At 36.0% G+C, this 25,913-nt stretch overlaps 1 protein-coding gene across 4 annotated transcripts in view; it reads left to right on the forward strand.

Annotated features, from left to right (window-relative positions):
- Positions 1-25,913, forward strand: part of ARAP2 (ArfGAP with RhoGAP domain, ankyrin repeat and PH domain 2) — a 127,597-nt gene that overhangs the window by 33,237 nt on the left and 68,447 nt on the right. For all 4 annotated transcript variants that reach the window (XR_011809211.1, XM_027457266.3, XM_038178433.2 and 1 more), the window contains exons 9-12: positions 397-578; positions 23,347-23,462; positions 24,659-24,858; positions 25,697-25,782. Coding sequence is in view for 3 of the 4 variants with exons in the window: in XM_027457266.3 (XP_027313067.2) it covers positions 397-578; positions 23,347-23,462; positions 24,659-24,858; positions 25,697-25,782 (584 nt within the window). In the remaining variant the exon portion in view is untranslated. The remainder of the gene's footprint in view (positions 1-396; positions 579-23,346; positions 23,463-24,658; positions 24,859-25,696; positions 25,783-25,913) is intronic.

Below are 25,913 nucleotides of genomic sequence, written 5' to 3' on the forward strand. Positions count from 1 at the left end.
ACCTGTATGTCACCTCAGTCACCATATGCCACCTCAGTCTTTAAGCTGTCTGAAATTAAGCATCTCAGAACTAGTAGACATGACTTCAAAAATCTTGATCATCGCTTTGCATAAGTTCAAATTTGTTTTGGTTTGTTGGGAGTTGAGTGGATATCTTTGCTAACATCTCTACTGATACGGGCTCCTGGGCTGTTTTGTTTTTTTGTCTCTTAAGTTTGTTTTTTTTTCCCTTCCCTCTTCACCTTTTCTTCAAGGTGTATGTTCTCTCTGATGTGCTGTAGCTGTACCAGCAATCAGCAAAGCATAGTAGGAAGAACAGAAAAACAAATGTGGTAGAGAATGGAGCTGCTGCTTAACCTATAACCTATCTTTGTCTGTTTTTTTTTTCTTCTTCAGAAGAAAGGAATGACTGGGTTAATACAATACTCAATGCCTTGAAGTCTCAGTCTGATAATCACTCTCAGTCTCGAACATCTGTTGCCCCTGAGAAAAGTGGATATCTTGAACTGAAAGGGTACAAAGCCAAAATCTTTGTTCTACTTCAGGGGAATACTGTGTGGATCTGCAAAAATGAGCAGGTAAATTTTTCATATGCTTTTTGTGAATGGATGCTTATAAAAATGATTTAACTAGTGTTAGAAATTGATGGCTTTTCGTGAATAGGTGCATTTCAGTATAAATGCATACCTCTTTTTATGTAGTGCTTTATTGCTGCAATTCTCTGAAGGTTTCAAAAAGCAGGAGAAGGATCATTATGTCTGTTGTACAATGGAAACAACCGAATATGTATTGAGGTGAAGTGAAAAGCCCTGAGTGTCACAACAGGTTAGGGGCAGGGCTGGGATTAATTCACTCTTAAAAGTATGTGTCATAAGTACTCTACTAATTCAGGAGGCTTATTCTGTGCACTGGTTTTGCTGTCCTCCTATAATGCAGTGCTCTAGAAACTGTTACATGGAAGTACACTGTGGTATATAAGTGATACTTCAGCTAACTGTTCAAAACTGATGTTCTGTGTGTTTTTAAGAACCTTAATTGACCTGTTTCTCTTGTGCACTGTAATATTTTAAACGAATCCAATGTTTTAAATAAAACAAACACATAGGATGTAGCTGTGTCATTCCAGCTCCCAAATCTAGGTGTTGTGTTGTTGTTTTGGTTTGGACACGAATATATTCTGATGTAATGCAGTTAACGGTGGAGCTCTCTAGGATGCTGTAGATACAGGGGATAATTGGATTCAATGAGTGGCTGTGCAAACTAGTAGAACAAAAATCTTTTGCAGGAGGTCGAGTGAAAGGTATTTCCATGTAAGGAAATCAAGGACCCGCAGATTGCTGTAACGTGGGGGGGGCAGAGGGTGTTTGGGGGAAGTGTTGTTATGTGCCTTGTTCTTGTGTTCTCTCAAATTTGTGTACAGGCAAACTCCTGTTTGAAATGTGAATGGCTTCTCAGTAACTTGTCATGTTGTTGTTGATCTCACTTCCTAACCTGTTTCTCTTTTCTATGTGAAATTATGTAGATACATTTGTAAGAGAGAGCACATAATGTTCAGCATTAGATCTTGCTATTCTTTCCTAGGAAATTTCCAGTGGCAGGAAATTTGAGACTGAGAAAGATTTTTTATTTATTTTTTTATTTCTACTTATTTTTCTCCTGAGGAAATTGTATGTATCATGTGCATTCTTTGTGGTCAGTCAACAACCAACTGATTGAAAAATATGGTGCAATTTATGGATTTTTATTTCCTGTAGCTATAAGGAAACTCTAAAAGAATAATTTAGACAAATAATATTTTATCAAATGTGCATGGGCGACATCTCATTGAATTTAAGCCTGCAAGTTGTGTTTTGCTGAATGAACTCTATGGAGAGGAAATGGCCTTCATAGCTGAGCACAGTACTCTTCAGCTATACCTAAATCCTATCTTGATGATCTACCGGTTAGTTTATTTCTGTAAAGTCCAGAGCCAGAGATCTTTAAGGAGGAAAAAACACAAAACAACTTTCCAGGTAATTTGTCACTGAGAATCCATGCATTTTCATCCATGAGATTCCTCTGCAGATTTTTGTTGTAATGAGCCACTTCGATCTTCAGAATCAACACTACTTTCAGTTTATGTCCCTGAATGATTTTGAGTGCTCCCTTATGGATATTCTGATCTTGACTGCTGGACAAATTTTAGTGGAGGAATATAGACTTAGTGGAGGAGTTTCTCTTCAGGCATGGTAGGTCATTTGCAACTAGTAGTGCCCTCTGATTTCTTTTTTTTTTTCCTTCTTTCTTTCTCTGCCTGCTTATAAGGAGAGTATCTTTCATGTCTTAAATAGTCCCTTAATCTTTCTCTGTTGGCACAGGGCATTTCCAGATCTGCTCACTTTGCTTGATCTATTTTTTTGTGTATGTTGATAGAAAACTGTTCTAGAGTCATTCACTATCAAAAGGTTCTTGTTTGCTCTGTTACTGCCTTTCAGGATGCAGATTACGACTAGTTAAAACAATCTAATACTGTTCTCCTTATCAATTTTTCTCATATGTTTTTAATTATTATTTTTGTGTGTGCATATGTGTTCAATCAATTGCTTGTGAGGCTGTATGGTGAGTTATATCAGCTGTGCCCTTTCAACATCATTGACTTAGATTTGCTTTAGCTGATCACGAAAGCACACCCTTACACAGCCTTTCTGCAAGATGTTTATTCTCTTCTGCTATATGGATGCTCTGCAGAGATCACTGACTGCAGTGCAGCAGAAGGCAAAGTAAAATCAAGCCCTGAAACAGGATGAAGCTTATACATGCTGTCAGCCTGTCAGTTCCTTCTGCTTGAATGAAAATTATGAAAAATGGTGCAAAACCAGCTTATCTCCAACGCTTGTTTACTTAAAACCAAAAATATCAACTGGTCCTAAGAGGTTTCTTGTTAGATCCTCCGTTTGAACAAATGTCTCTTTCTTTATGGGTCTTGTGCCTATTTGGAAATCAAGAGAAATAGCTTCTTCCTTTAAGCTTTCATAGAATTTGATTCTTCTCTCAATGCCTCTTGTGTTTTGTTTTCAAGTTGAAAACTGAATTATTTTCACTGCTTCATTGAAGAAAAGCCCAGTAATGCAGAGCTAATCCAGCAGAGGGCAATGGTGTCCTAAAAATCATTTCTGGTCTCAAGTTTGTGCTTCAGCCAGTAATTACCAGGCAAATACGTCCAGGGAAGTCCTCGAATCCTGCTCATATTGGAATTCACATCCATACTAGAACTACACCCAAAGAGACTTAGAGGGGTTTATTATAACTCTAGTGCTAAAAGACACCTATTTAGACTTCTTACAATGTTGAAATGAAATCGGATCAGGCTGATTTATTGATTTCTATTAAACTTGATGGAGGAGAGTCCACTGGTACTTTAAAAGATTTTTTTCTTCATTGTTAAAAGTGAAGAAGATCCTAAGCCAAATGCCAAATCCTAGCATAACCAACATGAACTTTGTGAAGTTCAGATTGAGATCAGAACATCATGTCTCAGGCCCATTTCTAGTTAAAAAGTGATTGGTTTAGCCTGTGCTTCTGGCAGTGATATAGTGCTGGGAAGAAACCATCAATTTCTTTGACTCTCTATGTACTGTGAATTTCTTAAACTTCCTCTCTGGAGCAGAAGTGAAAAATAGATCGTACAGAATCAATTTGTTCAACCTGCAACTTGCTGAAATTCCCATTTCTATTTCAAAATCATTCGTGCTTAAATAAAAACATGTCATCTGATCTTTCATGACAGCTCAAACATTGGCTTGAAATGTCAGGCTGCTGTGATGGTTCCAGTGATAACCTCCCCTTAGTGACCATCAGAAGGGCTGTGATGTGCTTTCCTGGCCTGCCAGAAAATACACTCTTCGTTGGGGTGTATTCAAGTTTCACTGGTTAAGCTAAAGTAAGGGAAGGGTGTACATGTCACAGTGTTTGCATGAGAATTTGGCTTTGATAAAGAGAACTTGGGATCCTCTTTGTTACTGCCTTCGGTGGTTCCAAAATAGATGCATTTTCTGGGTATTTGAGGAAACTTTGCCAAATATAAAGATGAGGAAATGGTATGTATGGCTGCGTGCCATGATTATTTACAACTTTTTCCCTCCGTGCACTCCAAGTTAGAGCTTGAATAGCGATGAGTATTTTGTTATATATGTGAAATACTATCCATTTCTCATCAAAAACCTCTTGTTGCATTTTGGCTCAGTGCTCTTATTGATTTCAGAAGGTTTTTTGTTTTGTTGAAAATTGAAATGATTTGCTCTGTGACAGATGGGAATGTTTATGCATGCTGAATGAACCACTAAGATAGTGCCTAATAATTTTCATTTCCTCTCTAATGCTAATGGTGCATTTAAAGTAAAACTGGACAACATCAAACAATGTACTACAGGAAATGATATTAATCAGGCAGAAGATGGCAAAGGGTACTATTATGGGGGGAGCTGAAAAGGAAGACAAGTGGAACAAGAAGTCAGAGTTGATGATCAGGCTTGACCGTCTGAAGGAGGGGGAGTAAAGTAAAAAGTGGAAGGGATGCATGCATGTGTTTGTTGTATTTAGATTCTTCATTGTGTTACTGAGATAATTTGTGAATACTGAATGAATCCAAGGTGATGGCAGCAGCAATATGAAAGAAGAGGAGTTGAATGTAAGTTGAGTAGAAAGCAAAATAATTGCTTAAAGACTCTGAGAGCTAATGAAGAGCCCTGAGCAGTAGCTTAAGTGCCAGCTGAGATTAGTGGATGCTACTTAAAACTGGAAAGCTGTTGTGAGGTTAGTGTGTAACAGAAGCTACTGACTGTTTTGGAAAGGAATCTAGAGAAAGAGGTAGGGGATTAAAAAGAAGAAACTAGAGGAGGAAGGGGAAGACCTTTTAAATAGTTGATGGGCTGTGTGAGGGGAGAAGAAGAGGAGAAGTGCTTGATGTGCACTGGGATGGGGCGGTGAGTGGAATGTTGAATTACTGTGAGTGGTGGAAAAAAAATGAGAGAAAAAGAATAATCCATCCCTCCCCACCTGGAGAACAAACACCTGTAGTTTTGGAGGATGTTTTTTGTGTGGTGGTAAGCTGTTATTGGTAATGATAACTGGGAAGCTCTCTAAAGAAAGTTGCCTGCTTGATTGCTGATAGATTCTATGTTCAAAAGTGTTTACAAACCTATGAATGAACCTGGTATGGAATGCCTTAAATACATGGAGGTGATGGAAAAATATATAAACATTTACCCTCCTTTGTCCTTCTTTGATTTGTTCAGGCTTCCCTCTTTACAGATTTGTACAATTTTGAAGTAGCAAGATGTTAAAATGTACATATAAAAATTCAAGGATATATATTGGAGGGGAGGAGATTAATGTGAACAAGTGTTTTGTGTCCATTTCTTATATTTGATCTTAAATGATCCAACTTTTTTTTAGATACAGTTGTTTGCATCAAGCTCTAGCAGGGATGATAGATTAAAGTTGTATTCCTAATTTTCCAGCAGTTTCTTGGCTTGCAGTTCACTCCAGTTTTCCACACTTGAAAACATGTCAAAGATCAATTGCTGTGCATAACATCAGAAATAACGAAACAGGAAATAACTTATTCTGTAAGAAAGCTTCTTTTTTTTTTTTGATTGTGTGTAGTATTGCAGTATGAAGTGAAAGAATGGTTACAGAAATTACATGTATGTAGGGTTTGTTGTTTTTCTGACTATTCCTACTTCAGATTTCAACTAATTGTACCTTGCTTCAAAAACAAAGCAAATCCCTACAAAATGAGTTTAAAATAATATGCTTTTTGTGCAATTGAATCAGAGAAAAACAATGTGACACTGACCAGCCCATCTATACAGGGAAAATCTACATTTTGCATTCATACAATAATTTTCTGGGGTGTTGTCATAGGTTGTTAAAGATATTAAAGAACATGAAGGGCATAATATTACTCAATGAACATTTAAGAGTTAATGTTGAGCTCTTCTGTATGCAGCTTAATTAAAACTTGCCTATGTGAGTGTTTTTTGCCGTGTTTGTTTTTATGCTATTAAGATATCGCTGAGCTGTAAATACACCTAAAGCAATCGTGAAGTGTGGTAGAAAGCCTAATGCTTCCACAGTGATGAAAAGCTTCATAATTAATTTGATTTCAGGTGGAGGGTAGGGAAGGAGGAAGGGAAATGACAAACTTATCTTCTCAGTAATGCTCAGTTGAGCTTTCTGGAAGACTAATAGGTATACACCTAGCTACCTTGATCATGTAAATACTAGCACTGAAGAAAATTATTATTTAAGTATTATGAAGAAGAAGGATTTCACAGTGTGGCGTAGCACATATGTGAACAATTGAAGAAGGTTTTAGGTCTTCTTGTAATAAGAAAACTATTAATGCAGACTTGCAAAACCTATTTTCCTCTGAGTACTGGAATTAACTGAGAACATTATTCATCACTGTAGAAGTTACTTGCATTTAAAAGATACTAGCTCAGCTTCAAATTTCATGGTAAAATAATCTACTGGATCAAAAGCCCTTGATATTAGAAGCAGAATGCTATTATGTGTGCTTTCATTTATAACGGTAGACCAGGTTAGTGGTTTTTAATAATTAATTTAAGTCATACAAACCATTTGTTTGGTGAACCTGAAAGATTGCATAACCAGTGTGTGCACATACAAATATATATATTTATACGTATATACATATATACATGGAGTGCTTTCTTTTTTTGTGTGTGTTACAATGTTAGAGATCAGTGAAATTGAAGAAGAAAAAAGGAAAAGTATCTTCAGATGTGTGTCTCATTTTTAGTAGCTCAAGATCCTGTGGAATTAAATGCAGATAGAATGTTATTTTACACCTGGTTGATTCCTGTTTAATTGTAAACAGTCAGATAATAGGAGACCTGCTGAAGAACTTCTTGATAGCTTTGGTTTACTTTTACTTCTTCAAATGAAGGGCAATGCAAAATACAATTTTTCTATCAATCTGTGGTTTTATGTTAATCTTTTGCTGGAGTTCTGTCTTCCTAATCTTATACACAGCTCAATCTTCTAAGATATCTTCTAACATATCTTCTGATTTGTTCTGTTTAATCACAGAAGTTGAGTTTTCTGGACTGAAATAATTGAGATTTCTGACCAGCAGTCTCTGTAATGAAGTTTCAAGGATTGTCATTTTATGGTTAAGAACTTTCTTGCTCGTCTCTTTAAAAGTTCATACTTGTTCAGCAAGGACAAAGGAGAGGGAAAAACAGAATTTGACAAAGAATAGTATAAGTAGATGAAAAAATGTTGGTCATTCCTGATTTTGGGGTGGTCCTGTATGGAGCCAGGAGTTGGACTTGATGATCCTCATGGGTCCCTTCCAATTTGTGGTATTCTGAGATCTGTTACTTCAATGCAATTGCCATATCTGGGACAGGAGTAACTTTAGCCGTATCAGTGGTTAACGTGGCTTATTGTTTTTCCTCAGCCTGTATCCTTTACTTCAGGTATTAAACTATTTAGTATAGCTGAAATATTAATAATTATGTAAAGTTACAAAGCTGTCATAAAAATGAAGTGCCTATTTCTGAGACAGTGTAGACAACACATCCTCACTGAAGCATTCATTCAACAAATGTAAAGATAGGCACAGGCATATGTTATGGTAGTGTAAGTGAGTCCATTACCTAATTAAGTAATATTCTTTTGCAATTTTTAAACTATGTCTTGCATCTTTTGTTATAGACTTGGCATTTTTGAAGACCGTTGCAACTTAATTAATTAAGTTCAGTTTATGAATCTTCTCTGAGATTAACTTTTGTTGTTTTGCTATATAATCAAGGGCTAAGTTGTATAGATATCCTGCTATGAACGTTAAACTACTTGTTTGCCCAATCTGCAGGGGGAAGCAATATTCTTAAAGGTTTGCCTAATATGTGTTGAGTATGATCAGATGAACACTGACAGTCACCTGATGATGATTAAAGTGTTCTCCTCGGTAGCAATACGAAAGCAAATGGATTAGAATGCACCAGCAGGAGACCAGAGAGTATGCCCCTAATTCAGTAATGTGCCTTGTAACTGGCACTGTCATGTCCAGAACCCCAAGCTCTTAAAAGCAGGTGATCGATCGTAATGTGTTTAGCTTGCCGGAGCTGGACAGGCATACAAAGCTCAGTGTTCATGGAGAAAGCTGTTCTGACATCTGTGGATATCTGTTTCTTCATGGTAACTTTTAAGATTGGGTGGTCCTACTCCAACCTCTGTTGGAATTAATTCAGAGTAAGGATCACTGGAGCCTGAGATGCCCAGAATTTTTAGTTCCTCCCCTCTTTTTCCCTTTCTACTCCTTCACTCCCCACCTTTTTTTTTGTTCCAAACCTGCTGTCTTATGCACAACATGTACCAAAAATGTGAACAGTGTTATTCCTGGCAGTGGAGAGAGTGAGCATGCTGGATTTAAAAAAAACAAACAAACAAACAAACAAAAAAAACCACCACCCTGAATGGAAACAAATCACACTGTAATTTAGTTGTTTTTATAGAACAGGCTATCTACATTTTCATCAGCTATGAACAGCGGATGGTTTAAAATAAGCGTTATAAAGATGATCCTTAAAATACTGAGGAAATTTAATCTCTTTATAGCTGAAGTGACATTTCCATCTTTTGGATGAAATAAGTTGTTGCTTGTTACTTCTGATTTCTCTGTGTTTTTTGTTTTTGTTTTTTTTTTTTTTTGGAGCAGCATGACATTGTTTCAGATAATAAAGTTATTTTCTTTACTTCACTATCATATATCTACAAACTATTCTAAATAAATGTGCCATCCTTACAGTAAGAGGAAGGAGATTTATGGTTTGCAGCATAGTAAGAATATGGGGAATACCCCAGTGTGCTTTTTCAGCAGTAATTTCTGTCCCCGGTTAATAAATCGCTAGGCCAACAAATTTGAACTTAATCAACTCAAACTGAATTATTGCCTCATGAAACACTTCAATGCCATTGTTATTAAATTAAGTTATTCCTCTCAAATATTTTGCATGCAAAATAGTATCTTGTTAGAGATGGCATGTTTTAAAAATTCAATCATTAGAATCAATAGATTATAGACATTTCTGGAAAATTAAAGTCAAAAGTGTTTTCAGTCTCAGCATGTGGGTCAGGCTATCCCCAGAGATTCACCAGAATTATTGATTAATATCTACTGCTATGAAAGACACTTTTGAAAAACATTTCATGCATTAAATTTTGACCTTTGTTATCTTCACTTGTGGCCGGAGGTTGCTGAAATAATTGGGAGTGAGGCGAACTGGGCAGTGATCGAGAAGGAAAAAGACTGAATAATGGGGAACATACTCATAAGTGAATCAGAAAATAAGAGGTAGAAGTCTCGCTTTTTTTTATTTAAGATATGCCTACTGATTATAAGTATGTTTTGACTATTTCAAATGACTTTGATTTGCCTTTTGGGGACTGTAATCTACCTTTATTTTGTACCTCTGCATGAAGATAAACAGTTTATTGACTTTGCCAATCCCTTTTGGGATTACATTATTATCTAATATTGAACAGTATATTACAGCTTTCATTCATTTCTTTCTGTATATATATATATATATATATATATATATATAATTACTGCCAGTGGGTTCAACTCCATTTTGATTATGGTGGAATTGATGTCTGACTCTTGCATTTTCAACTTTTTTCAAATCGTGAAGGTTTCCAAACTCTTGCATCTAGGCAGAGAGGAGTCTATGTTTACTGTACCGCGTTTGTCCCCATTTATACGTCTGTAGTCAGTAGACTGTGGCATGCAGCATTGTGTTACAGATACCTGAGTAAGGTTTGAAAAAGGGCTTGAAGCAGCGTGGCTGCATTACTGTAATTAATGTGGCTTTGTGTAGTGCTTCCTATTCCTCACTCAGCCAGGCTGGCATTTGTTGGAGAGGCTCTGCAGGATGCTATGTGATGATGAGAGGTGTGATGTTTTTTCCAGCCGAGGGCTGTAATTCTTTGCCATGGGGTCATAAAGAAGTTCAAAGGCAGATAAAATGACAGCAGTCAGCAACAGCAGCTCAGTTCCTGCAATCCAGGAATAATTGCAGCCCATTATTACAATTGACTCTCACTTCTCTCCCCTGAAGGAACTGAGCAGCTGCCAGCTTACTGGGCTGCAAGGAAACTGATGAGCCAGGATATGGGGGTCATAACAAAAGTTGAAAAACTGATCAAGGTAAAATTCATTAGACCTCTGAGTAGCCATAAGAGAAGGAAACAGTGTTGGCTGGTCGTCACTGATGCCCAGAGTGGGAGATGGATTCTGATTTCCAGGTTGGTTTGTTTCACCTTGCGCTTCTTTTCTTAACAAGGAGAAGTGAGGGGGGGGTTCTAGGATCTTTTGGCTTACTTTGTTTACTACAGATAAACACAGCAGTGATACCTACGTTTTTCTGGCTTATCTAGAAAGGGTTTATTTCACACTAAATAGCTGTCTCATCAGCTGTCTCTCTGTGTTTTCTGTATGCTCAGTAATAATTCCTGTGTATTAGGAATTTACAGCTTCTTTTTTACAGCTAAAAACATATGATACATGACTTTCTTAGTCTTTTCTCATTGTTTACTGGCAATGTGCAGCACATAAAACTTGGAAGTCTGATTTGAGGATGATTGTAGGTATTTGCACTTGTTTAGAATTAATGTATACAGTCAGCAGTTAGAAGTGAAATATGACTTCGTTGGTGTTCTCACCAGGAAATGCTAATGTGGGAGTAAAAGGGTTACATCTACACAAAGCTCACAGGCTCTGCTTCTTCATCCTTCTCTTACTCATGAGGGATGGCACATCAGAAATACGTTTCTTGATACATACTGGTGGAGCTGTACTGGAGTTTTACCAGGGAGAAAAAAAAATGGAACTGTAGCTCCAAAAACAGAAGATGTTATTTCATTGTAGTTCTGCATGATTCTATGATGCTTGTGGTTCAGGTCTTCTAATTTTGCAGGTCTTTCATATGCAGACCTAAACTTCATTCTCCTACACTGCATGCAGGTGTATTTTGAAATTAATCTTAAGAGGTCTGTGCAGATTGTGTTCAATCTACTTCTCCTTGTAAATGGAAAAGTTCAAGATCCATTTTCAGTGTATTCAGGACAGTTTAAGGAAAGCTGTCACTTGTCTCAGCATAGATACCTGGGGTGAATGTCCAAATTTCTGAATGTCAATTGGAGCTTTGCCATTAGTAGTGGTCTTGTTAGTGTTCGATTTCTGTGCAGTATTTTGTTTCATTCCTGAATTCTTGCTCGTCCTAGTTTCTTAAATGGCGTGGTCATACTGGGAAAAATATACCTCCCTCTGACAGCGTGTTTGCAGATTGCAGTTGCCCATCCTTGCTAATACAAAAGGACATTTTTTTTTTGGAAGATTTTGTTCTCAAAAATCATACGGTGTTACAAGCCTCCCGACCTGTATGTACAACTGGTGCGAAATACTGCTGCTGTATTTCTGAATATCCTGAAATGGAGCAATTTTATCATTTTAATTCTATTTCCCTGCTTATAAGCTTCTCTTTTTACAGTGTTATCTTGATCAAGCCTTTACAATTTTGATACAACTTCTGTGTGAAGAGTCATACCTGTGTACCATTAGTTATGAGATGGAACAGCTTTTTCCTAGCTGTGCTTTGCTGTGTACAAAGTGGGTTCAGTTTGCTGGTGTCTAGGTCAGGATGTTGCTGTTAGATATGCCTGTGAATCACTGCAGAGGATTTCAGTTTTTTGTCTGTTTCCATGAACAAATTGACACTGTAGGTGCTGCTCTCTGCTAATCTCTGATTTGTAAAGCATCTTCCATTATCTGAACATAGTAATTTTTGTATGTATCAAAACATCTTCAGTGTTCTATTAAACGTCTTTCAAAATCATGCCATAATAAAAAAAGTAAATTTGTAAACTTGCAAAATGTGAAAGAAGTTTCTATTTGCTATGTTTCTCAGAGTATATTAATGGTTTTAGAATATCAGTTCAAGCAGCAATCAACCCCCATTCCCCCACCCTGAGAATGTGCACTGAGACAGACTTAACATTGCTCTTGGCAAGTTTGAATTTTTCAGTCTTAAAATTCAGATGAGCAAGTTTTATTTATTCCTTGTGTGAGATGGATGAGAGTGAGCTACCTAGGAAGTGAAAGGAGTATAGGAAACGAGCAGCATCATTACGCTACAAAAGAGCCGCATAGCTGTAGGTTATTCTGGATCCTGCAAGACCTTCCTGTATGGTTCATCTTGTGTCAAGGAGAACCCACAGAAGGTAATGTAGAAATTGTAAACAGAGATAGTTTGTTAAGATTATGTAATTTTTAGGGTTCTTTCTACCACCTAATTCTGTGTTGTACAGAATATAAGGGTTATTGGGAAGGACTGTATTGTCTCTTTTTTATAACTTTTAATTTGCCATAGTATGTGCTGTAGTGTAAATTTGCTCTCTGTTTGAGTGTACAGTTTGTATTTTTTTCTGACGGATATTAGCTTTTGCTTCTCATTAACAGAAAATGATTTCATTGCAAGCTTAGATTTACATGACTTTATATAATGTGCTTCTAGCTCATAGTTTTTGAATTTTATAAGACTGAGATTCTTAAAGACTTAGACTGTCATGTAAATGAAGATGCAGACATTTTGGTTCAGTGAGACTATGAATTCCAGACCTGGTCCTGAAGTGTGAATGCAGTGCAGATGTTTTAGTGCTTGATCATAGTGTTATTTTCAACTATAATTTAAAAAGAAAACAAAAACACTTTAATTCTTTGGGATTACTGTTTGAGTTGTGAGTCCCTTTGGTTAAATTGCATAGCTGTGATGGTTGTTCTTAACTTTAATAACCATTGGAAAGTCAAAAAAAAAATCCCTAGAAACGTAGCTATGTTTTTTTTATGTGAACTCATATAATCTATTATTTAGGAAGACTTAAGTAAACTATCTGAGCATTTGCATTTGTCTATTTCATTATTTCAATAGTAAAAATAATTTTACTTACTTGTAAAGTGTATTGATTTGTGAAACTTTTTTCATATTTCTTTTTATACTAGCGGTATTTTTGTCATGATTGTAACGATTCCACATAAAGAAAAGTTTAGGCAAATAGGAGAATGAATAATTGCTAAACATTAACTGTATGTCTCTGATTTTTTGAAAGCAAAATCACTAACAAATACTTTTCATACATTCATCAGGTATTTTCATATTTTGTTTGCCTCACAAAGACAGATTAGTATATATGATTCAAGTCATGTTGTTATAAATTTATATAATTAGATATTTTTATATAAATAAGATATACATATTATACTAACATATTATACGTATCTTGTAACTATATGATTTATATATTTCTTTCGTTGAATTAATAAGAGAAGAACATCTTCCCAAGAGAGAAAATTCTGAAATGACTGACTCTGTTAGGAAGGATTCTTGCTTATCAAGAGCATCGCTGCTGTAATGGCATCAGCCCTCTCTTGGTCTAGGCATGGCAGAATGTATTGCGAAACTGTTGTTGGTTCAGTACTTTCACTATTTTTAGAGTAAATTACAGAAGTGCAAAGAATTCACAAGTTCTAGTTTTGTCCCCCAGGCTTCTGACTGTAGACAGCAGTGGGAAGCTTCTGCTCTAAACTGGCTTCTAGAAAATGTCTGTACCTCGGTGGTGTCCAAAGCATGTTCTTCAATTTATATATGCCTGTGTGTCCATGTTCAAAATATATTTCTTCTGATAAATAGGTATTCATTTATATTTTTCACAAGAACAAAACTTAGCTATTTTGGTTCAGTTATCTCAAAAGTACTTGAACTTCAAACTTCATGCAAATCTGAACTTTGATGGATTTTAATGTACCCTTTCTGCTAGGGTGAATATGTTTTAAACAGATGAGAATTTACACCATCTGGCCAAAAGCTTTTGTGTGGGCTTATGCTTTCCTTAGCTTATTTTTTGTCTTAAACTGAAGATCATAATGTCACTTGTTAAAGTACAACTTTTCACTTCATGGCTGCGTGAGCAGCAGGTGTCTAAAATCTCCCTAGCTGGAAAAGGTATTGTTAGCTCAATCCAGAGCTCTCCATGCTTTATTAAAATGCTCCTAATAAGGCTTTTTTTGGTGTGTTGTCTTGCAATCTGCATCATCTCAAAGGGCCATTCAGTTTCATAGGATCAGAAATCTAAGCTGCCAGTTTTATTAACATCAGAAGGGAAATGCAGTAGTGATCTAGTTATGATAAAAATGAGGGAAGTTTGGAATTGAGAGTATTTCAAAAACAATAGACTTAGTTTTTATTTTGTGAAAATGCCCTTCATAGTTGAAGTTTGGATGGCACTTTAGAAAGCACTGAAACTTTTTTGTTTTTGTTGTTGTTTGCTTTTGTTCAATTGTCGTTAAATATTTTAAATTTAGAAAATTATTTAGAGATGAGATTAATTAGAGAAAATTAGAAAACGTTTGGAAAGAAATATTTATGAAATATAATTCCACAGTTAAATTTTATTTAAAAAAACAGGAGTCAGCAAGTTTTGTTTTTTTTGAACAAACCAAAACTGTTGTTTTTTGTTTGTTTGTTTTTTTAATGTACAGTATATATAGTGTTAACACCTTTGCGTTTGCAATCAGTAAGTAAAAGCCTTGTGCTTGGTCAGTGATTTTTTTTATATGTTTTTACTGTACAACGTCACACATGTTTATCTCCATGAGTAAATTGGGAGGAAAGGAACACAATTGCTTGAATACTTTCTTGGTTCATTAGGGGATTTTTTGCCAGGGTGGAGATATCCTACTATTTTTCCTCTATTGTCCAGTCACTACTGTACAAAAAAAAAAAAATTCTATGAAGAGGGTCATCAATTTTACACCCTTCCAAATTTTAAAATATCACAAAAGTGTTCAGAGTCTGTCCTTCCTCTAGGAGTTCAAGCAGTTTGTTAGCTGTTTGTCTGGGCTATGAATACATAACGAGATCTTAGGTATGTGTGTGTGTAAAGCGTCACAACACAATTATAAGATGTGAATTCAGAAAACCATAGTGTACACGGTATTTTTAAAATATACAGATCTTTGTGGTCTCCAGAGAGCAGTCTTTATAAATCTTCCAAGAAGGTTTTCAGTTGTGAATCACTCTTAAAGAAGACTCCAGATGGCTGCTTAAAATTTTATTGGTAATAGAGATGTTTAAAAATGTCCTTCCCTTAGCAAGAGGTGTTCTGGGTGCTCAGTACAGAAGTGTTCAAAACAGTGTGCGAGTTTGAGATGGTTTTGAGATGAGTTCTGCCTTCCAGTAATAGCTCTCAATTGCTTTGTGTCAAAATATACAACCCTACTTAGAATTCAGTTGCATACATTGATGCAACAGCTCATAGAAGTGATTTCAGAAGTGATGAAAAGGTTACTGGTCCATCACTAAATTGCATACGTAGCAGTTATTTGTAATGGCAGAGCATGGTTGCAGGATGGTTTTTTTTTTTTTCCTTCAGCATGTTTTTGCACAAGTGAGAAACTCCTGCATGTTTGAAATTATAACTGTTGCTTTCTTATTCATTGTGATCATCTTGTCTTGTTTTTGAAAACTAAGAAATTGGGGCTTTTACCTTACTATGTATTTACTTGTAGCCATTGCCTTTGAACATTTCTTTGATTGTATCATCTTGTCTTAATTCACTGTGACCACATGACCACAAAGCCTTTCCTTCTGGGACTGAGGAGAAGAGGAAGGGAGAGAGCAAACTTAGTCTTCATCCTCTGCTCTGGCTTGCATTCTTGAAATCTTGTTAAGACTTGAGATCTCTGACAGCTGCTATTATGTTGAATGCAATTGAAGTCAAGCATATATCTAGAGTTAAGTGTTATTTGGGGTTAGGTAAGGAGATAGATGTTCCTCTGATTATGTAAACCTAATTTTTGAGGAGATCTGAGCTAAAAACCTGTGAAAATTCAAAGATCTGTGTTATAATAACATGACCATGATTACATGTTGTTGCACCCTACCTAGAGATGAGAAAACTGGGCTTATTTCTAAAGCTTTAATTTCATCCAGTTGTATCTATGTAATTTATTATGCAATAGATTTTATAACGTGCTATTCTCTTACATGGGAATGCGACCTTATTCAGTGAATTGTTTACCTAATAGCTGCTTGATAATTTTAATTTCTTTTCATGGAATAACCCGTGCCTTTTTATTGCACACTGTTGAAAAGTGTCTTACAGAATGAATCTTTTGCCAGTAAATGTGAAATGATCAGTAATTGCTGTGCTTGGCTATTTGAAGAGAAATGATTAATTTATTTTTCATCAGTTCCTTGTAAGTAATGGAACATGATTGTCTAGTCTATGTGACCACACAGTTCTGAGAAACAAAGTAAATGATTCAAGTATCCATATATTTTTCATTCTCTATCTTTTATGAGGGTCGGGAGGGAAGAGTTTCACGTCAGACTATACCTGTTCAAAATATTGTATTCACAGGTTTCAGCTGAAGCTCCAGTTGCTCGGCAGTTCTGCAAATCAAACCCTAGAGCATAAAGTCAGGAACTAGGAAATGAAAAATGTACAGTGAAATGACTGTATGCTGAGGCTTTTGATTTGCACTGAGTAGAAATTGGCAAAGGCAAAGATAAGAGCTAACTCTCCAGGATAGTATTCAGTCACATTAATTATGTGATCCTCCTTTTTTTTTGTATTTTTATAGTCTCTACAGGAAGGGGGCTTTTATCTTCATGTGTCCTAGATCATCCCATACAGCATGCAAGGCATGGGCCTGATAGTGTATAAGCAAGTGGTATTCATAGTGAAAATGGTATTTATACTTGAAAACTCACACACTTAGTTGCCAAAGTGAGGATTATGAATCACTTCTGTAGTAAGTGGATAAAGAGTGTGTAACTTTTTTATTCACATTACATGTAAGGATGTAACTACCTCAGTGTGTTAGTCAGGAATGAATTTGAAAGAGATCTCACAATTGTCCCCACTTCTCATGTAATGGCTTTCATCATAGAGCCACCTCAAAGTACGTATACTAGATTTCTTTCTAATATAATGAAAATGGGAGATCGTGCTCCAGTAGCACATTCCGTGCACTCCACTGCAAACAAGCCTACCATGCTTGGCACTGACGAGCTAAGCTGAAGTGCCCCTTCTCACTCTCACCTTTTGTTTTTTTTCTTGTTTCTTAGTCTCTACAATTATGGTTGTCAGGTTATCTCAACAAAATATTTTGCAATAATAGACTGAATCATTTTCAGGTGTTCTGTTATGGGACATAGGAGTTCTTCTTAGCTAAGTAAAGAACATAAAATTAATATCATAATAGATGAGCACAAAGCTATGGAATTAACATGCACAGACTGGGTCATTTCTAGCATCTTCTTGCTCATCAGGGCTTGAGTTGGCAAACTTCATGTTCATTTTCTTGTTTCTGTAATTATATACTGTATGCCTCACTGAGGTTTCATTTTGAGGCCTCATTAAGAAGACCATAAGAGTAAATCTGTATTTACTCATGGCAGTTTTGATTCCAACCTGTGATATTTAACTATCACCTAAAATCTATATTAAAAGATTTTAAGCTGTGATAAGGGACATCAGACTTTTCAAATCTTTAGAGGCTTATGACAGCTAACTGAGAAGGCTAAGCCTAAGTGTAGTTGAAAAGGAGAGGAAATCAATATAAACTGTGGAGAAGCATTAATATCATCAAAGCAATTTCTGCACTACTAGTCACTGTTTCTCAGATTCTGATACTTATTTATATCTTAATTTTTTATTAACATGGAAAGAAGCTATTCCCACCTGATAGAGAAATCAGTCTTCCTTTCTAACTAGAAAGGCTGAACTCTGTACCTACAGTAAAGGGGAGTGTGGGTGGCAAGTTGATTGCTTTATCTGAAACGATTCTGATTATTGGCTTTTAATCTCTCTGGAATAATTTGGCTGTTTGAAGGGAATCAAATGCCATGGGGCTAGAATGAAAGAAAAGTTTAAATCATGTTAAATTGCTAAGGGACTTCTCAGGTCTTTCAGAAATGTCTTAGTGTAATAGTCACAAACTTTGTGGTAGCTTCCCCAAAGTAAACCTAAAGAGCTATTGCAAATAGCAAGGGTGGATTCAAGGAAGAATGTAAGGTCGTGTTTTGGAACTCCTATCAGAAACACAGTGCTTAAAGGTCAAGAGTCTTCTGTGTGTGGACAGTAGGACAAAAGTAGGGTCACATATACAGATAGACCTTTTAAAAATCAGAAGTAGGATAGTAAGAAAGGTGGATGTTTTTTGTTTGTTTGTTTTTTAAAAAAGTATACATGAATAAATGTGCATATGCATGTATACGCAAAGTATATTTTTTGTGCAGCATTATCGTGTATCTTCTACAATTACTGTCTTATACATACATACATGTATGACACTCCCCTCTTGCAAGGCCAAGATCTAACAGCCAAAGACGACAAAAAAGCCCAGGGGTTATGATTTCAGTGGAAGAGAACTGGTGAATGCTTAGAATACTGTTGATGTAGCAGTTTGCAAAAGTGGGTTACTCCCAATATACACCAGTACTGTTTCACTGTTTACGCTTTGTGTACCAATGAGGTCTGTACCTTCTAAATATGCTACATATATATATCTGTATACACACATGTATGTGAGTACGTATATATACATATGTATATAAAACTATATACATCGTTCTCCTGACATCATGGCAGCAATTTTCCTTCTTCCATGCTGTTTCTTTTATTCTCTTAATCCTCCAGCAAAAACATGACAAAAATATGTTCTGATATTTCTAATGAGAAAATAACGTAGTTAACTTGTAAAACAAAACTTGGGAGTTATTTTTGTCTGTTGGGGAAAGGTAAACTTGTGCTGATGTTTTTGTTTGTTTGTTTTTTGTTTTGTTTTTTAATCAACTTACACATTGTGGAAATCATACCTTTATAGAAATGAATGTAGCTGCTAAAGAAGTAAATGCAGATCTAGATCTCCTGTGTTCAGATGAATTTAGACCTGATCATATTAGCAAACAAGCATGCAATCCCAAGTTTCCTCCTGCAAAAGTGAGTGGAAGGAGGAAAAAGAGAAAAGAATAAATATTATTCTTTACAGGAATAAGAGTGGTTCTGTAGAGAGGGCCTCTTCTTTGACTGAGGGCCACAAGAGTCAGAGCCTGATTACAGATTTAAGGATTTCATAAAGATGCCTAGGTTTTCATAGATTCTGTGCCTTTCAGACAAGGGTGATAATGGCAACAGGACTTGTATGTTATAATCATTCCTCCTTCAGGAAGGAACAACAGAAAGCCAATACTTAACCCATAGTTAACTACTTTCCCCATTTGTATTTTCAGCCTACTGTGCTCTTTAGTGAATACTTTTGATCTATTATTATATCTGTAAAGAAGTTGTGTTTTTTCTTGTAAAAAGCTCAAACTGTCACCTGTATTTTTTCAATCTCTATTCAAGTGCATCGAGGTAGTATAAATACAGGCATTTAAGATGTATGTATATTTTTAAAAAGAAGCTTTCTCTGTGTATTTTTGAATCTTCTTAAGCTTTTCTTCATTTGTCAGAAAGTAACACAGAGCTTAATCTATCTGGAACAATGGGCTCTCAGTCTATAGGAGTAAAATAATTCTTATTCCAAAAAGATACTGCTTGGTCTTGCTGCCAGCACACTTTGTATAGTGCTTGAATGGGCCCTATTGTCCTCCTGTGCACTCAAAATGAATGAATTTATCTTTCAAAGTGGAGCGTTTCTGTCTTCCCTATACCAATTCCCACTTCTGTTTCTGAAGTAGGAGAACAAGACTGAGCTCTTGAAAGCACAGAAATCTGAACCATGAAAATGAGATTCCAGTATACCTGTCAATCACCAAGCCTGGTTTGTGCCAAGTGTACAGTTACCATAAAGAGTTTGTTTGGACCATTACAGAAATAGCTTCACTTTAATGTACCAATTAAATTGGTTAATTTACCTCCACCTTCTGTTCTGAAAATATTCCTCACTTCTAATTTCTGTTCTGAAAATGTTATAATTTCTTAATTTCTCACTTCTAATTTCTTAAAACTTTTGGGCATTCCTCATGCTGAAAGTGAGTACTGTAAGCTCTTACACACTTGCTGCATTTAAAACATGAGAAAGTTACTCTCTTCTCAGTGGGATTGTTGCTTGCCTCAGTATGTGTGTGGATTTGGGGAGGGTTGGTGTTCCAGATTTGGGACTTGCTGTATTTCATTTCAAAGAGCTTGTGTAGCTCTGCACTTTTGGGTTCAAGTACAGTGAAGTTTAGTGGCTGGATAGTGGCTGTAATTATAGCATACGTAAGCGAGTGCAATCTGAGGTCTGCAGGGTGCTTCCTTTCAGCTCCGAGGACACCAGTTGGGCCAGCTGAGCAAAGGAGTGGGCAGCTGAGTGGTCTGGCCTACTGGACATGGTCCCCTGCACCCTGCTGGGAGTGCTGGGAGGAGTGAGCAACAGCAGTGGCTGTCACAGCAAGCAGAAGGGAGTGCTCCTGCCCCCCACTTCTGGCTCTCCGCTTTGGGAAAGGGCATCCTGACCCTTGCCGTTTTGTGTAGGACCTTGAAAAGTGCTTAGAAAAGGAGAGTGAAGGAAATAGGGATAGAGAATTTCAAGGTGGAACGGCATGAAATAGGTAGATAAAGTCTAGCTCTTTAACAGTGTAATGAAATTCATAGTTATCAGATATAAATATTAAAGAAATACTTTTTTTGTGCAACTTGTATTTGGGAAATTTATAAAGTATAATGCTGTGGAGGCTTTAAAGCATGCATTTGTTTAAATTCCTCAAGGACGTGGCTGTCAATGGCTATTAAGTGTGATGGCTTGACTGCAACTACTTGTTCATAGGCTTTCTGAGCTGGAAGTCCCTAGATTGCTGGAAGCTTATTTGGGAAGATGAGGATGTACCTTCTCTTATTTATATTCTTCTTATGACAGTTGCCAGTAGCAAGTGCTTAAAGGGAAGATGCTATAGGTGAACTTTTGATCTGGCTCAACGTGGTAGTTCTTATTTCAGTCATCTTCTCTTCATTATTCTTTTTTTGCCTTCAGTGAAGGCAGTGAATAGTTATTCAGGACCTAAGAGTATATTAAAACTCCTATTAATCATGTTTTCTGGCAGCCGTTCAGCATTTACTTAATAAATTTGTTGTACTGTTCCTAAGGTACAATATAGTCTGGTTACCTGCCCTTTATAAATCTGGACTTTTTAAGGCCAATTATAGACAAATAATTTAAACCTGCATCCAGTTTACATCTCAGAAGCACAAACTTTAATTCTAGGAAGTTAAAGGTTGTTTTGTTTCTGGTTTTTGTTTTTTTTTTTTTTTTTTTTTTTTCATCCTATGTTTCTCATTTTGCTCATTTGATTTAAGATGCTGCTAATGGAAGTTAAAAAAAAAAAAAAAAAAGTATTTTTCTATTCTCAATTTTTAACCTTATTTTATATGCTTCTCTCTTTCTCACTGGTAATGTCCGACTTTAATGTTTCATTGCTGTCAGGTTCATGCTCAAAAAGAAATTATTCTGTCCACTCTTTTCCCATATAACTGAACTTTGAGGGTGAATTAGGGACTGTAGGCTTCACACAGCTCTCTGCTCTCTTCCAAAGCAGATGTGACAATAACAAAACTGTTGATTCAAAGGAAAATTTGGGGAGGAAGGGATGAAGATGAGGGAGGAGAATAAAAATGTGTAAGTTACAGGATCTGAGAGCAGAGAAAAGGTGAGAAATATTTCAAAATTGATTATATGGGGAATGGCTAATCCAGAGTACTTGTTGAAAAGTTATGACTTTAAATTTTTATACTGAAGTGTGTAGGCTTGTTTGTATCTTCTAGCCTTACCCATCGTGGCTAAAGATATTTTTGCTTGTTCCTGAAATGTTTGGATGAATTGAAAAGAGTTTTGTGAAGTGTCCTCTCTATGTGAGCTTTAATGCTGTTATAAACTTTGAAAATCTCACGATTGTCAATGATGCAGGCTTAAATATGTATTTACTAGAAAAACAGCCTCCTCATCACAGGCAGGTATCTCTGCCGAAGTCTTTCCTTCCAGTGCTCTCATGTTTTTATCAGCCCACACCAAGCTACTTGTAATGTGAGGAGTGAAATAGTGAGCATCCTGCAGATGGTGAGATATGTGGATTTGGCTCTTTTGCTTGGGTGACGTAGTTTCTGTTTTTGTTCCTGATGCCACTAATGTTTTCAAGAATTGTGGTAATAGTCCAAGAAACCACAGAAGGGTTGACGTTGGAAGGGACTTCCAGAGGTCCCCTCCCTCTCTACTCTTGCAGGGCCACGTTGAGCCATTTGCAGTTTTCTAGGGCCATGTTCAGGCAGCCTTTGAAGATCTGGATCTTTGAAGATCTTTGAAGAGCATTTGAAGATTTGGAAGGGAGATCCCTTGACCTCTCTGGGCTACCTGTGCCAGCATTCCATCATCCACACAAGAAGTGCTTCCTGATGTTCAAACACAACCTCCTGTGGGTTGTGTTTGTGCCCATTGCTTCTTGTCCTGTCAAACATGAATTAAATTTGTGTAGGTGACTACTGTTAGATGAATATGTAAATTAGAGTCTGAAGGAAGCACCAGTGGTGGTCAGAAGACGTCAGAAACATGTCTCTCTCCGTGGTTCCAAAATGTGTCCGTTTGAGACAGGTTTCCAAGGGGTCAGTGAAAATTTCCCAACTGTGTTAATGTACGATTGATTTATATTAAGTACGGTGTTTCATGGGAGGAAAAAGGATTTTTCTTGGTTTAAGACAAAAAAAATACTTATCTCTAATAGTTGAACCACAAATAACTCCCTATTTTAGTTGTTTTATAGGACTTTTTCTAAGACACGTTTGAGAGGATTAGTTAATGTAATACATCAGAAGCACAAACAACCAAATGTTTTAAGAAGGAATTTTATATGTTTTCTTTAACTAGTTTATCTAAAAGCAGTCAAAACTGCTGTCAGTGAGAAGGATTTAGATGGATAAACATTATTTAGTCACTACAGTATGATAGAAGCTAGATACTTCTGTTTTGGTTCTGCATTTTAGTGCAATCTGTTATTTAACATTTTTTCTTTATTAATAGTTTCTTCTCTCACCAGCAATCAAGTAAGATCATTCTAGCAATTAGAAGCGTAGTGTTTGGACATATTTTAGTATAGGTTTATTTATCCCTTAATGAATTAGAAAGAGCTTGCATGTTGTAGCCAAAATGTGTATTACAGATCTTGGATTTTTCTGATTGAATTGTGCTGTACATGCTTGATTATTGAATTATAACTCTTTGAACTTTTATTGTCTTTTCCTTAGGATTTCAAGACAGGATTTGGTATCACTTTAATCCCTATGAATGTGGCAAATGTAAAACAAGTGGATCGGACTGCAAAACAATCTTTTGAAATAATTACTCCTTATAAAAGCTTCAGGTGAGAACTTTAATATTTACAGTACAGAGTATACAAATAACTAATACACTGAAGAAATACTTGCTTCCTACAGCAGTGATTTAACCTAGTTTGGGTGAAAAGGTAACACTTCTTAAGAATGCTCAGCATTTTTTAAACAACAAAGGGATTTTTTTCCTTTGTTTAGCTGTGTGCTTCATCTATTATCTCTCTAACTAGGCATCCTGTTCCCACAAATTCATATTTTATGTAACCTTCTTTGTTCATTCTCTGCAAGGGCAGAAGAAAACCAAACTTTGAAAACTTTGCTTCATCTTAATAGTAAACTGCTGAAGTGATATCATGCTGCATTCATTTAATATTAAGCATTTTATTCTAAAAGAAAATAATTGATTATGTGCCATCCCTTGTAAAAATCCTCAATTGAAATCAGTAGAAAGTTTGGCTGATGCTGTGACTTGTAATGATTTAAGAAAATAAAATAAAGCTATATGCTAGTAAAAATCTTTTCTTGAACATGGAAGTGTTTCTATAATGAAATCTCAGTAATGCAGGAGAAGTCACTTTGTTCTCTTTGACTTACTAAATGACTGAAAAGCAAACAATTTGCTTGTATACTCTGTGGCTTAGAGTAGCCAGTAAATAAATTTGTCTCTGTCAGTGATTTGAGTCTATGGCTAGTTGGTAGATGTATGTATTGGTAGTCTATGGCTAGCTGTTTTTGACTTTCTCAAAGCCATCAGCATGTTGGTGCTTGTTTATTATTTATATTTAAAAAAAAAATCAATTTAAATAAAAAGCAATTTTTGTCTGTTACAGGTAGCAAGTCTACTTGTACTCCTTAATAAACCATCACATTTCCTTTAATTCTATGATGTTTATTAAAAAATAAAAAATAAAAAATCAGGCTTTAACTTTGGTATGTGTTAACATAAAAATAAAGAAATGCATTGAAAGTAACTCAGGAACATAACTAAAATGTTACAAAAGCTTTATAGCTCTCACTGGCAGTGGTTTTGTTGAAGACTGATTTCAGACCGACGGAGTTTTCACTGGCAAAAAAATATTTTCCATCTTAGAATTTGTGTCTGTGTGTGGTGGAAGATTTCTTTGACAGTGATTTTGGGTATAAATGTAAGAAATAAGAGAGACTACAGATTCTGTTTAATTGGGCTTTAAAATAAAGATCAATAATGCAGAAAAGTCAATTGTTTCAGCTTTACAGCCGAGTCGGAAAGAGAGAAACAAGACTGGATTGAAGCGCTGCAGCAATCGATAGCAGAAACTCTCTCTGATTATGAAGTAGCTGAGAAGATTTGGTTCAATGAATCCAACAGGAGCTGTGCTGACTGTAAAGCTCCCAATCCTGACTGGGCATCCATCAATCTCTGTGTTGTCATTTGTAAGAAGTGCGCAGGTAGAGTAATTAATGAGAGGCTGTGTGGGTTCTACAAAAATGTCATATTTGCATATCCGCGTATGTCCTTGAACTGGCTTTTTTATTTTTAAAGTGCTATCCTTGTGAAAGTTTTGACAAACATTGAATGAATATAACTTCTTTAATACCGAGTATTCTAAAGCACTTCCTTGCATAAATGACAAGCCTGTATGGTGATTGGTTTCCCACAGATGAATAATCCTTCACTATTAATGGAAATCAAGACATACTAACACTTCTTGGGAAATGGCTGGCTTTTGCGAGGCTGCATTCTAAAGGATAACAATTGGCAATGTATAAACGAGAGGTATTAAATACCCCAGGCCGTATTTTACTGACAATACATGATAGCGTTTTCAGATATTAAAAGAAAAACAATTCTGTCATGTTTTATATTTAAATACATGCAAAAATAGTGAATTCAGGGAGCTAGTTTGTAACTCTAGGTTTTGCTTTCAGAACAAACCCTTATGAAAAAGCCTTCTGAAAGCATTCTACATCGGAGCCTTTGCTTATTATTTACTATTAAATAGTACAATTTTCACTACAACGCTATAACCTAAAAAGGACTAGATTTCTGTGCCAAGTGCAATCCACCTCCCTTCCTTCTTTCTAATTTTTTTTGCTTGTTTTTTTGGTTGTTTTCTTTTTGTGCTTTTATATTTAAATGTCAAGCCTAGTACATATTAGTCTTTTTTAAAAAAATAATTAGAATAAATCTGTCTTCATTAAATATTTTTGTTAGCTCAGCAGAAGAGAAACTCATTTTAAGTGCTTTACTGAAGCTAGTTAAGTAAAAATACTCTTGGATTTCTAGGACAGCACAGATCTTTAGGACCAAGAGACTCAAAAGTCCGGAGTCTAAAAATGGATGCCAGCATTTGGAGCAATGAACTTATTGAGGTATGTTGAGATACTGCAACTTTGTTCATCTTGAAAGGTGCTTCATGAATAAGAGTTCTTTCCTTATGAGAAGTCTTAACATATAGCTACTAAAAAAAATGTGCTGCTGTTAGAGTAAACCTTAAGGTTTC

This window comes from Anas platyrhynchos, chromosome 4 (genome assembly GCF_047663525.1).
Source record: "Anas platyrhynchos isolate ZD024472 breed Pekin duck chromosome 4, IASCAAS_PekinDuck_T2T, whole genome shotgun sequence".
NCBI classification, from domain to species: domain Eukaryota; kingdom Metazoa; phylum Chordata; class Aves; order Anseriformes; family Anatidae; genus Anas; species Anas platyrhynchos.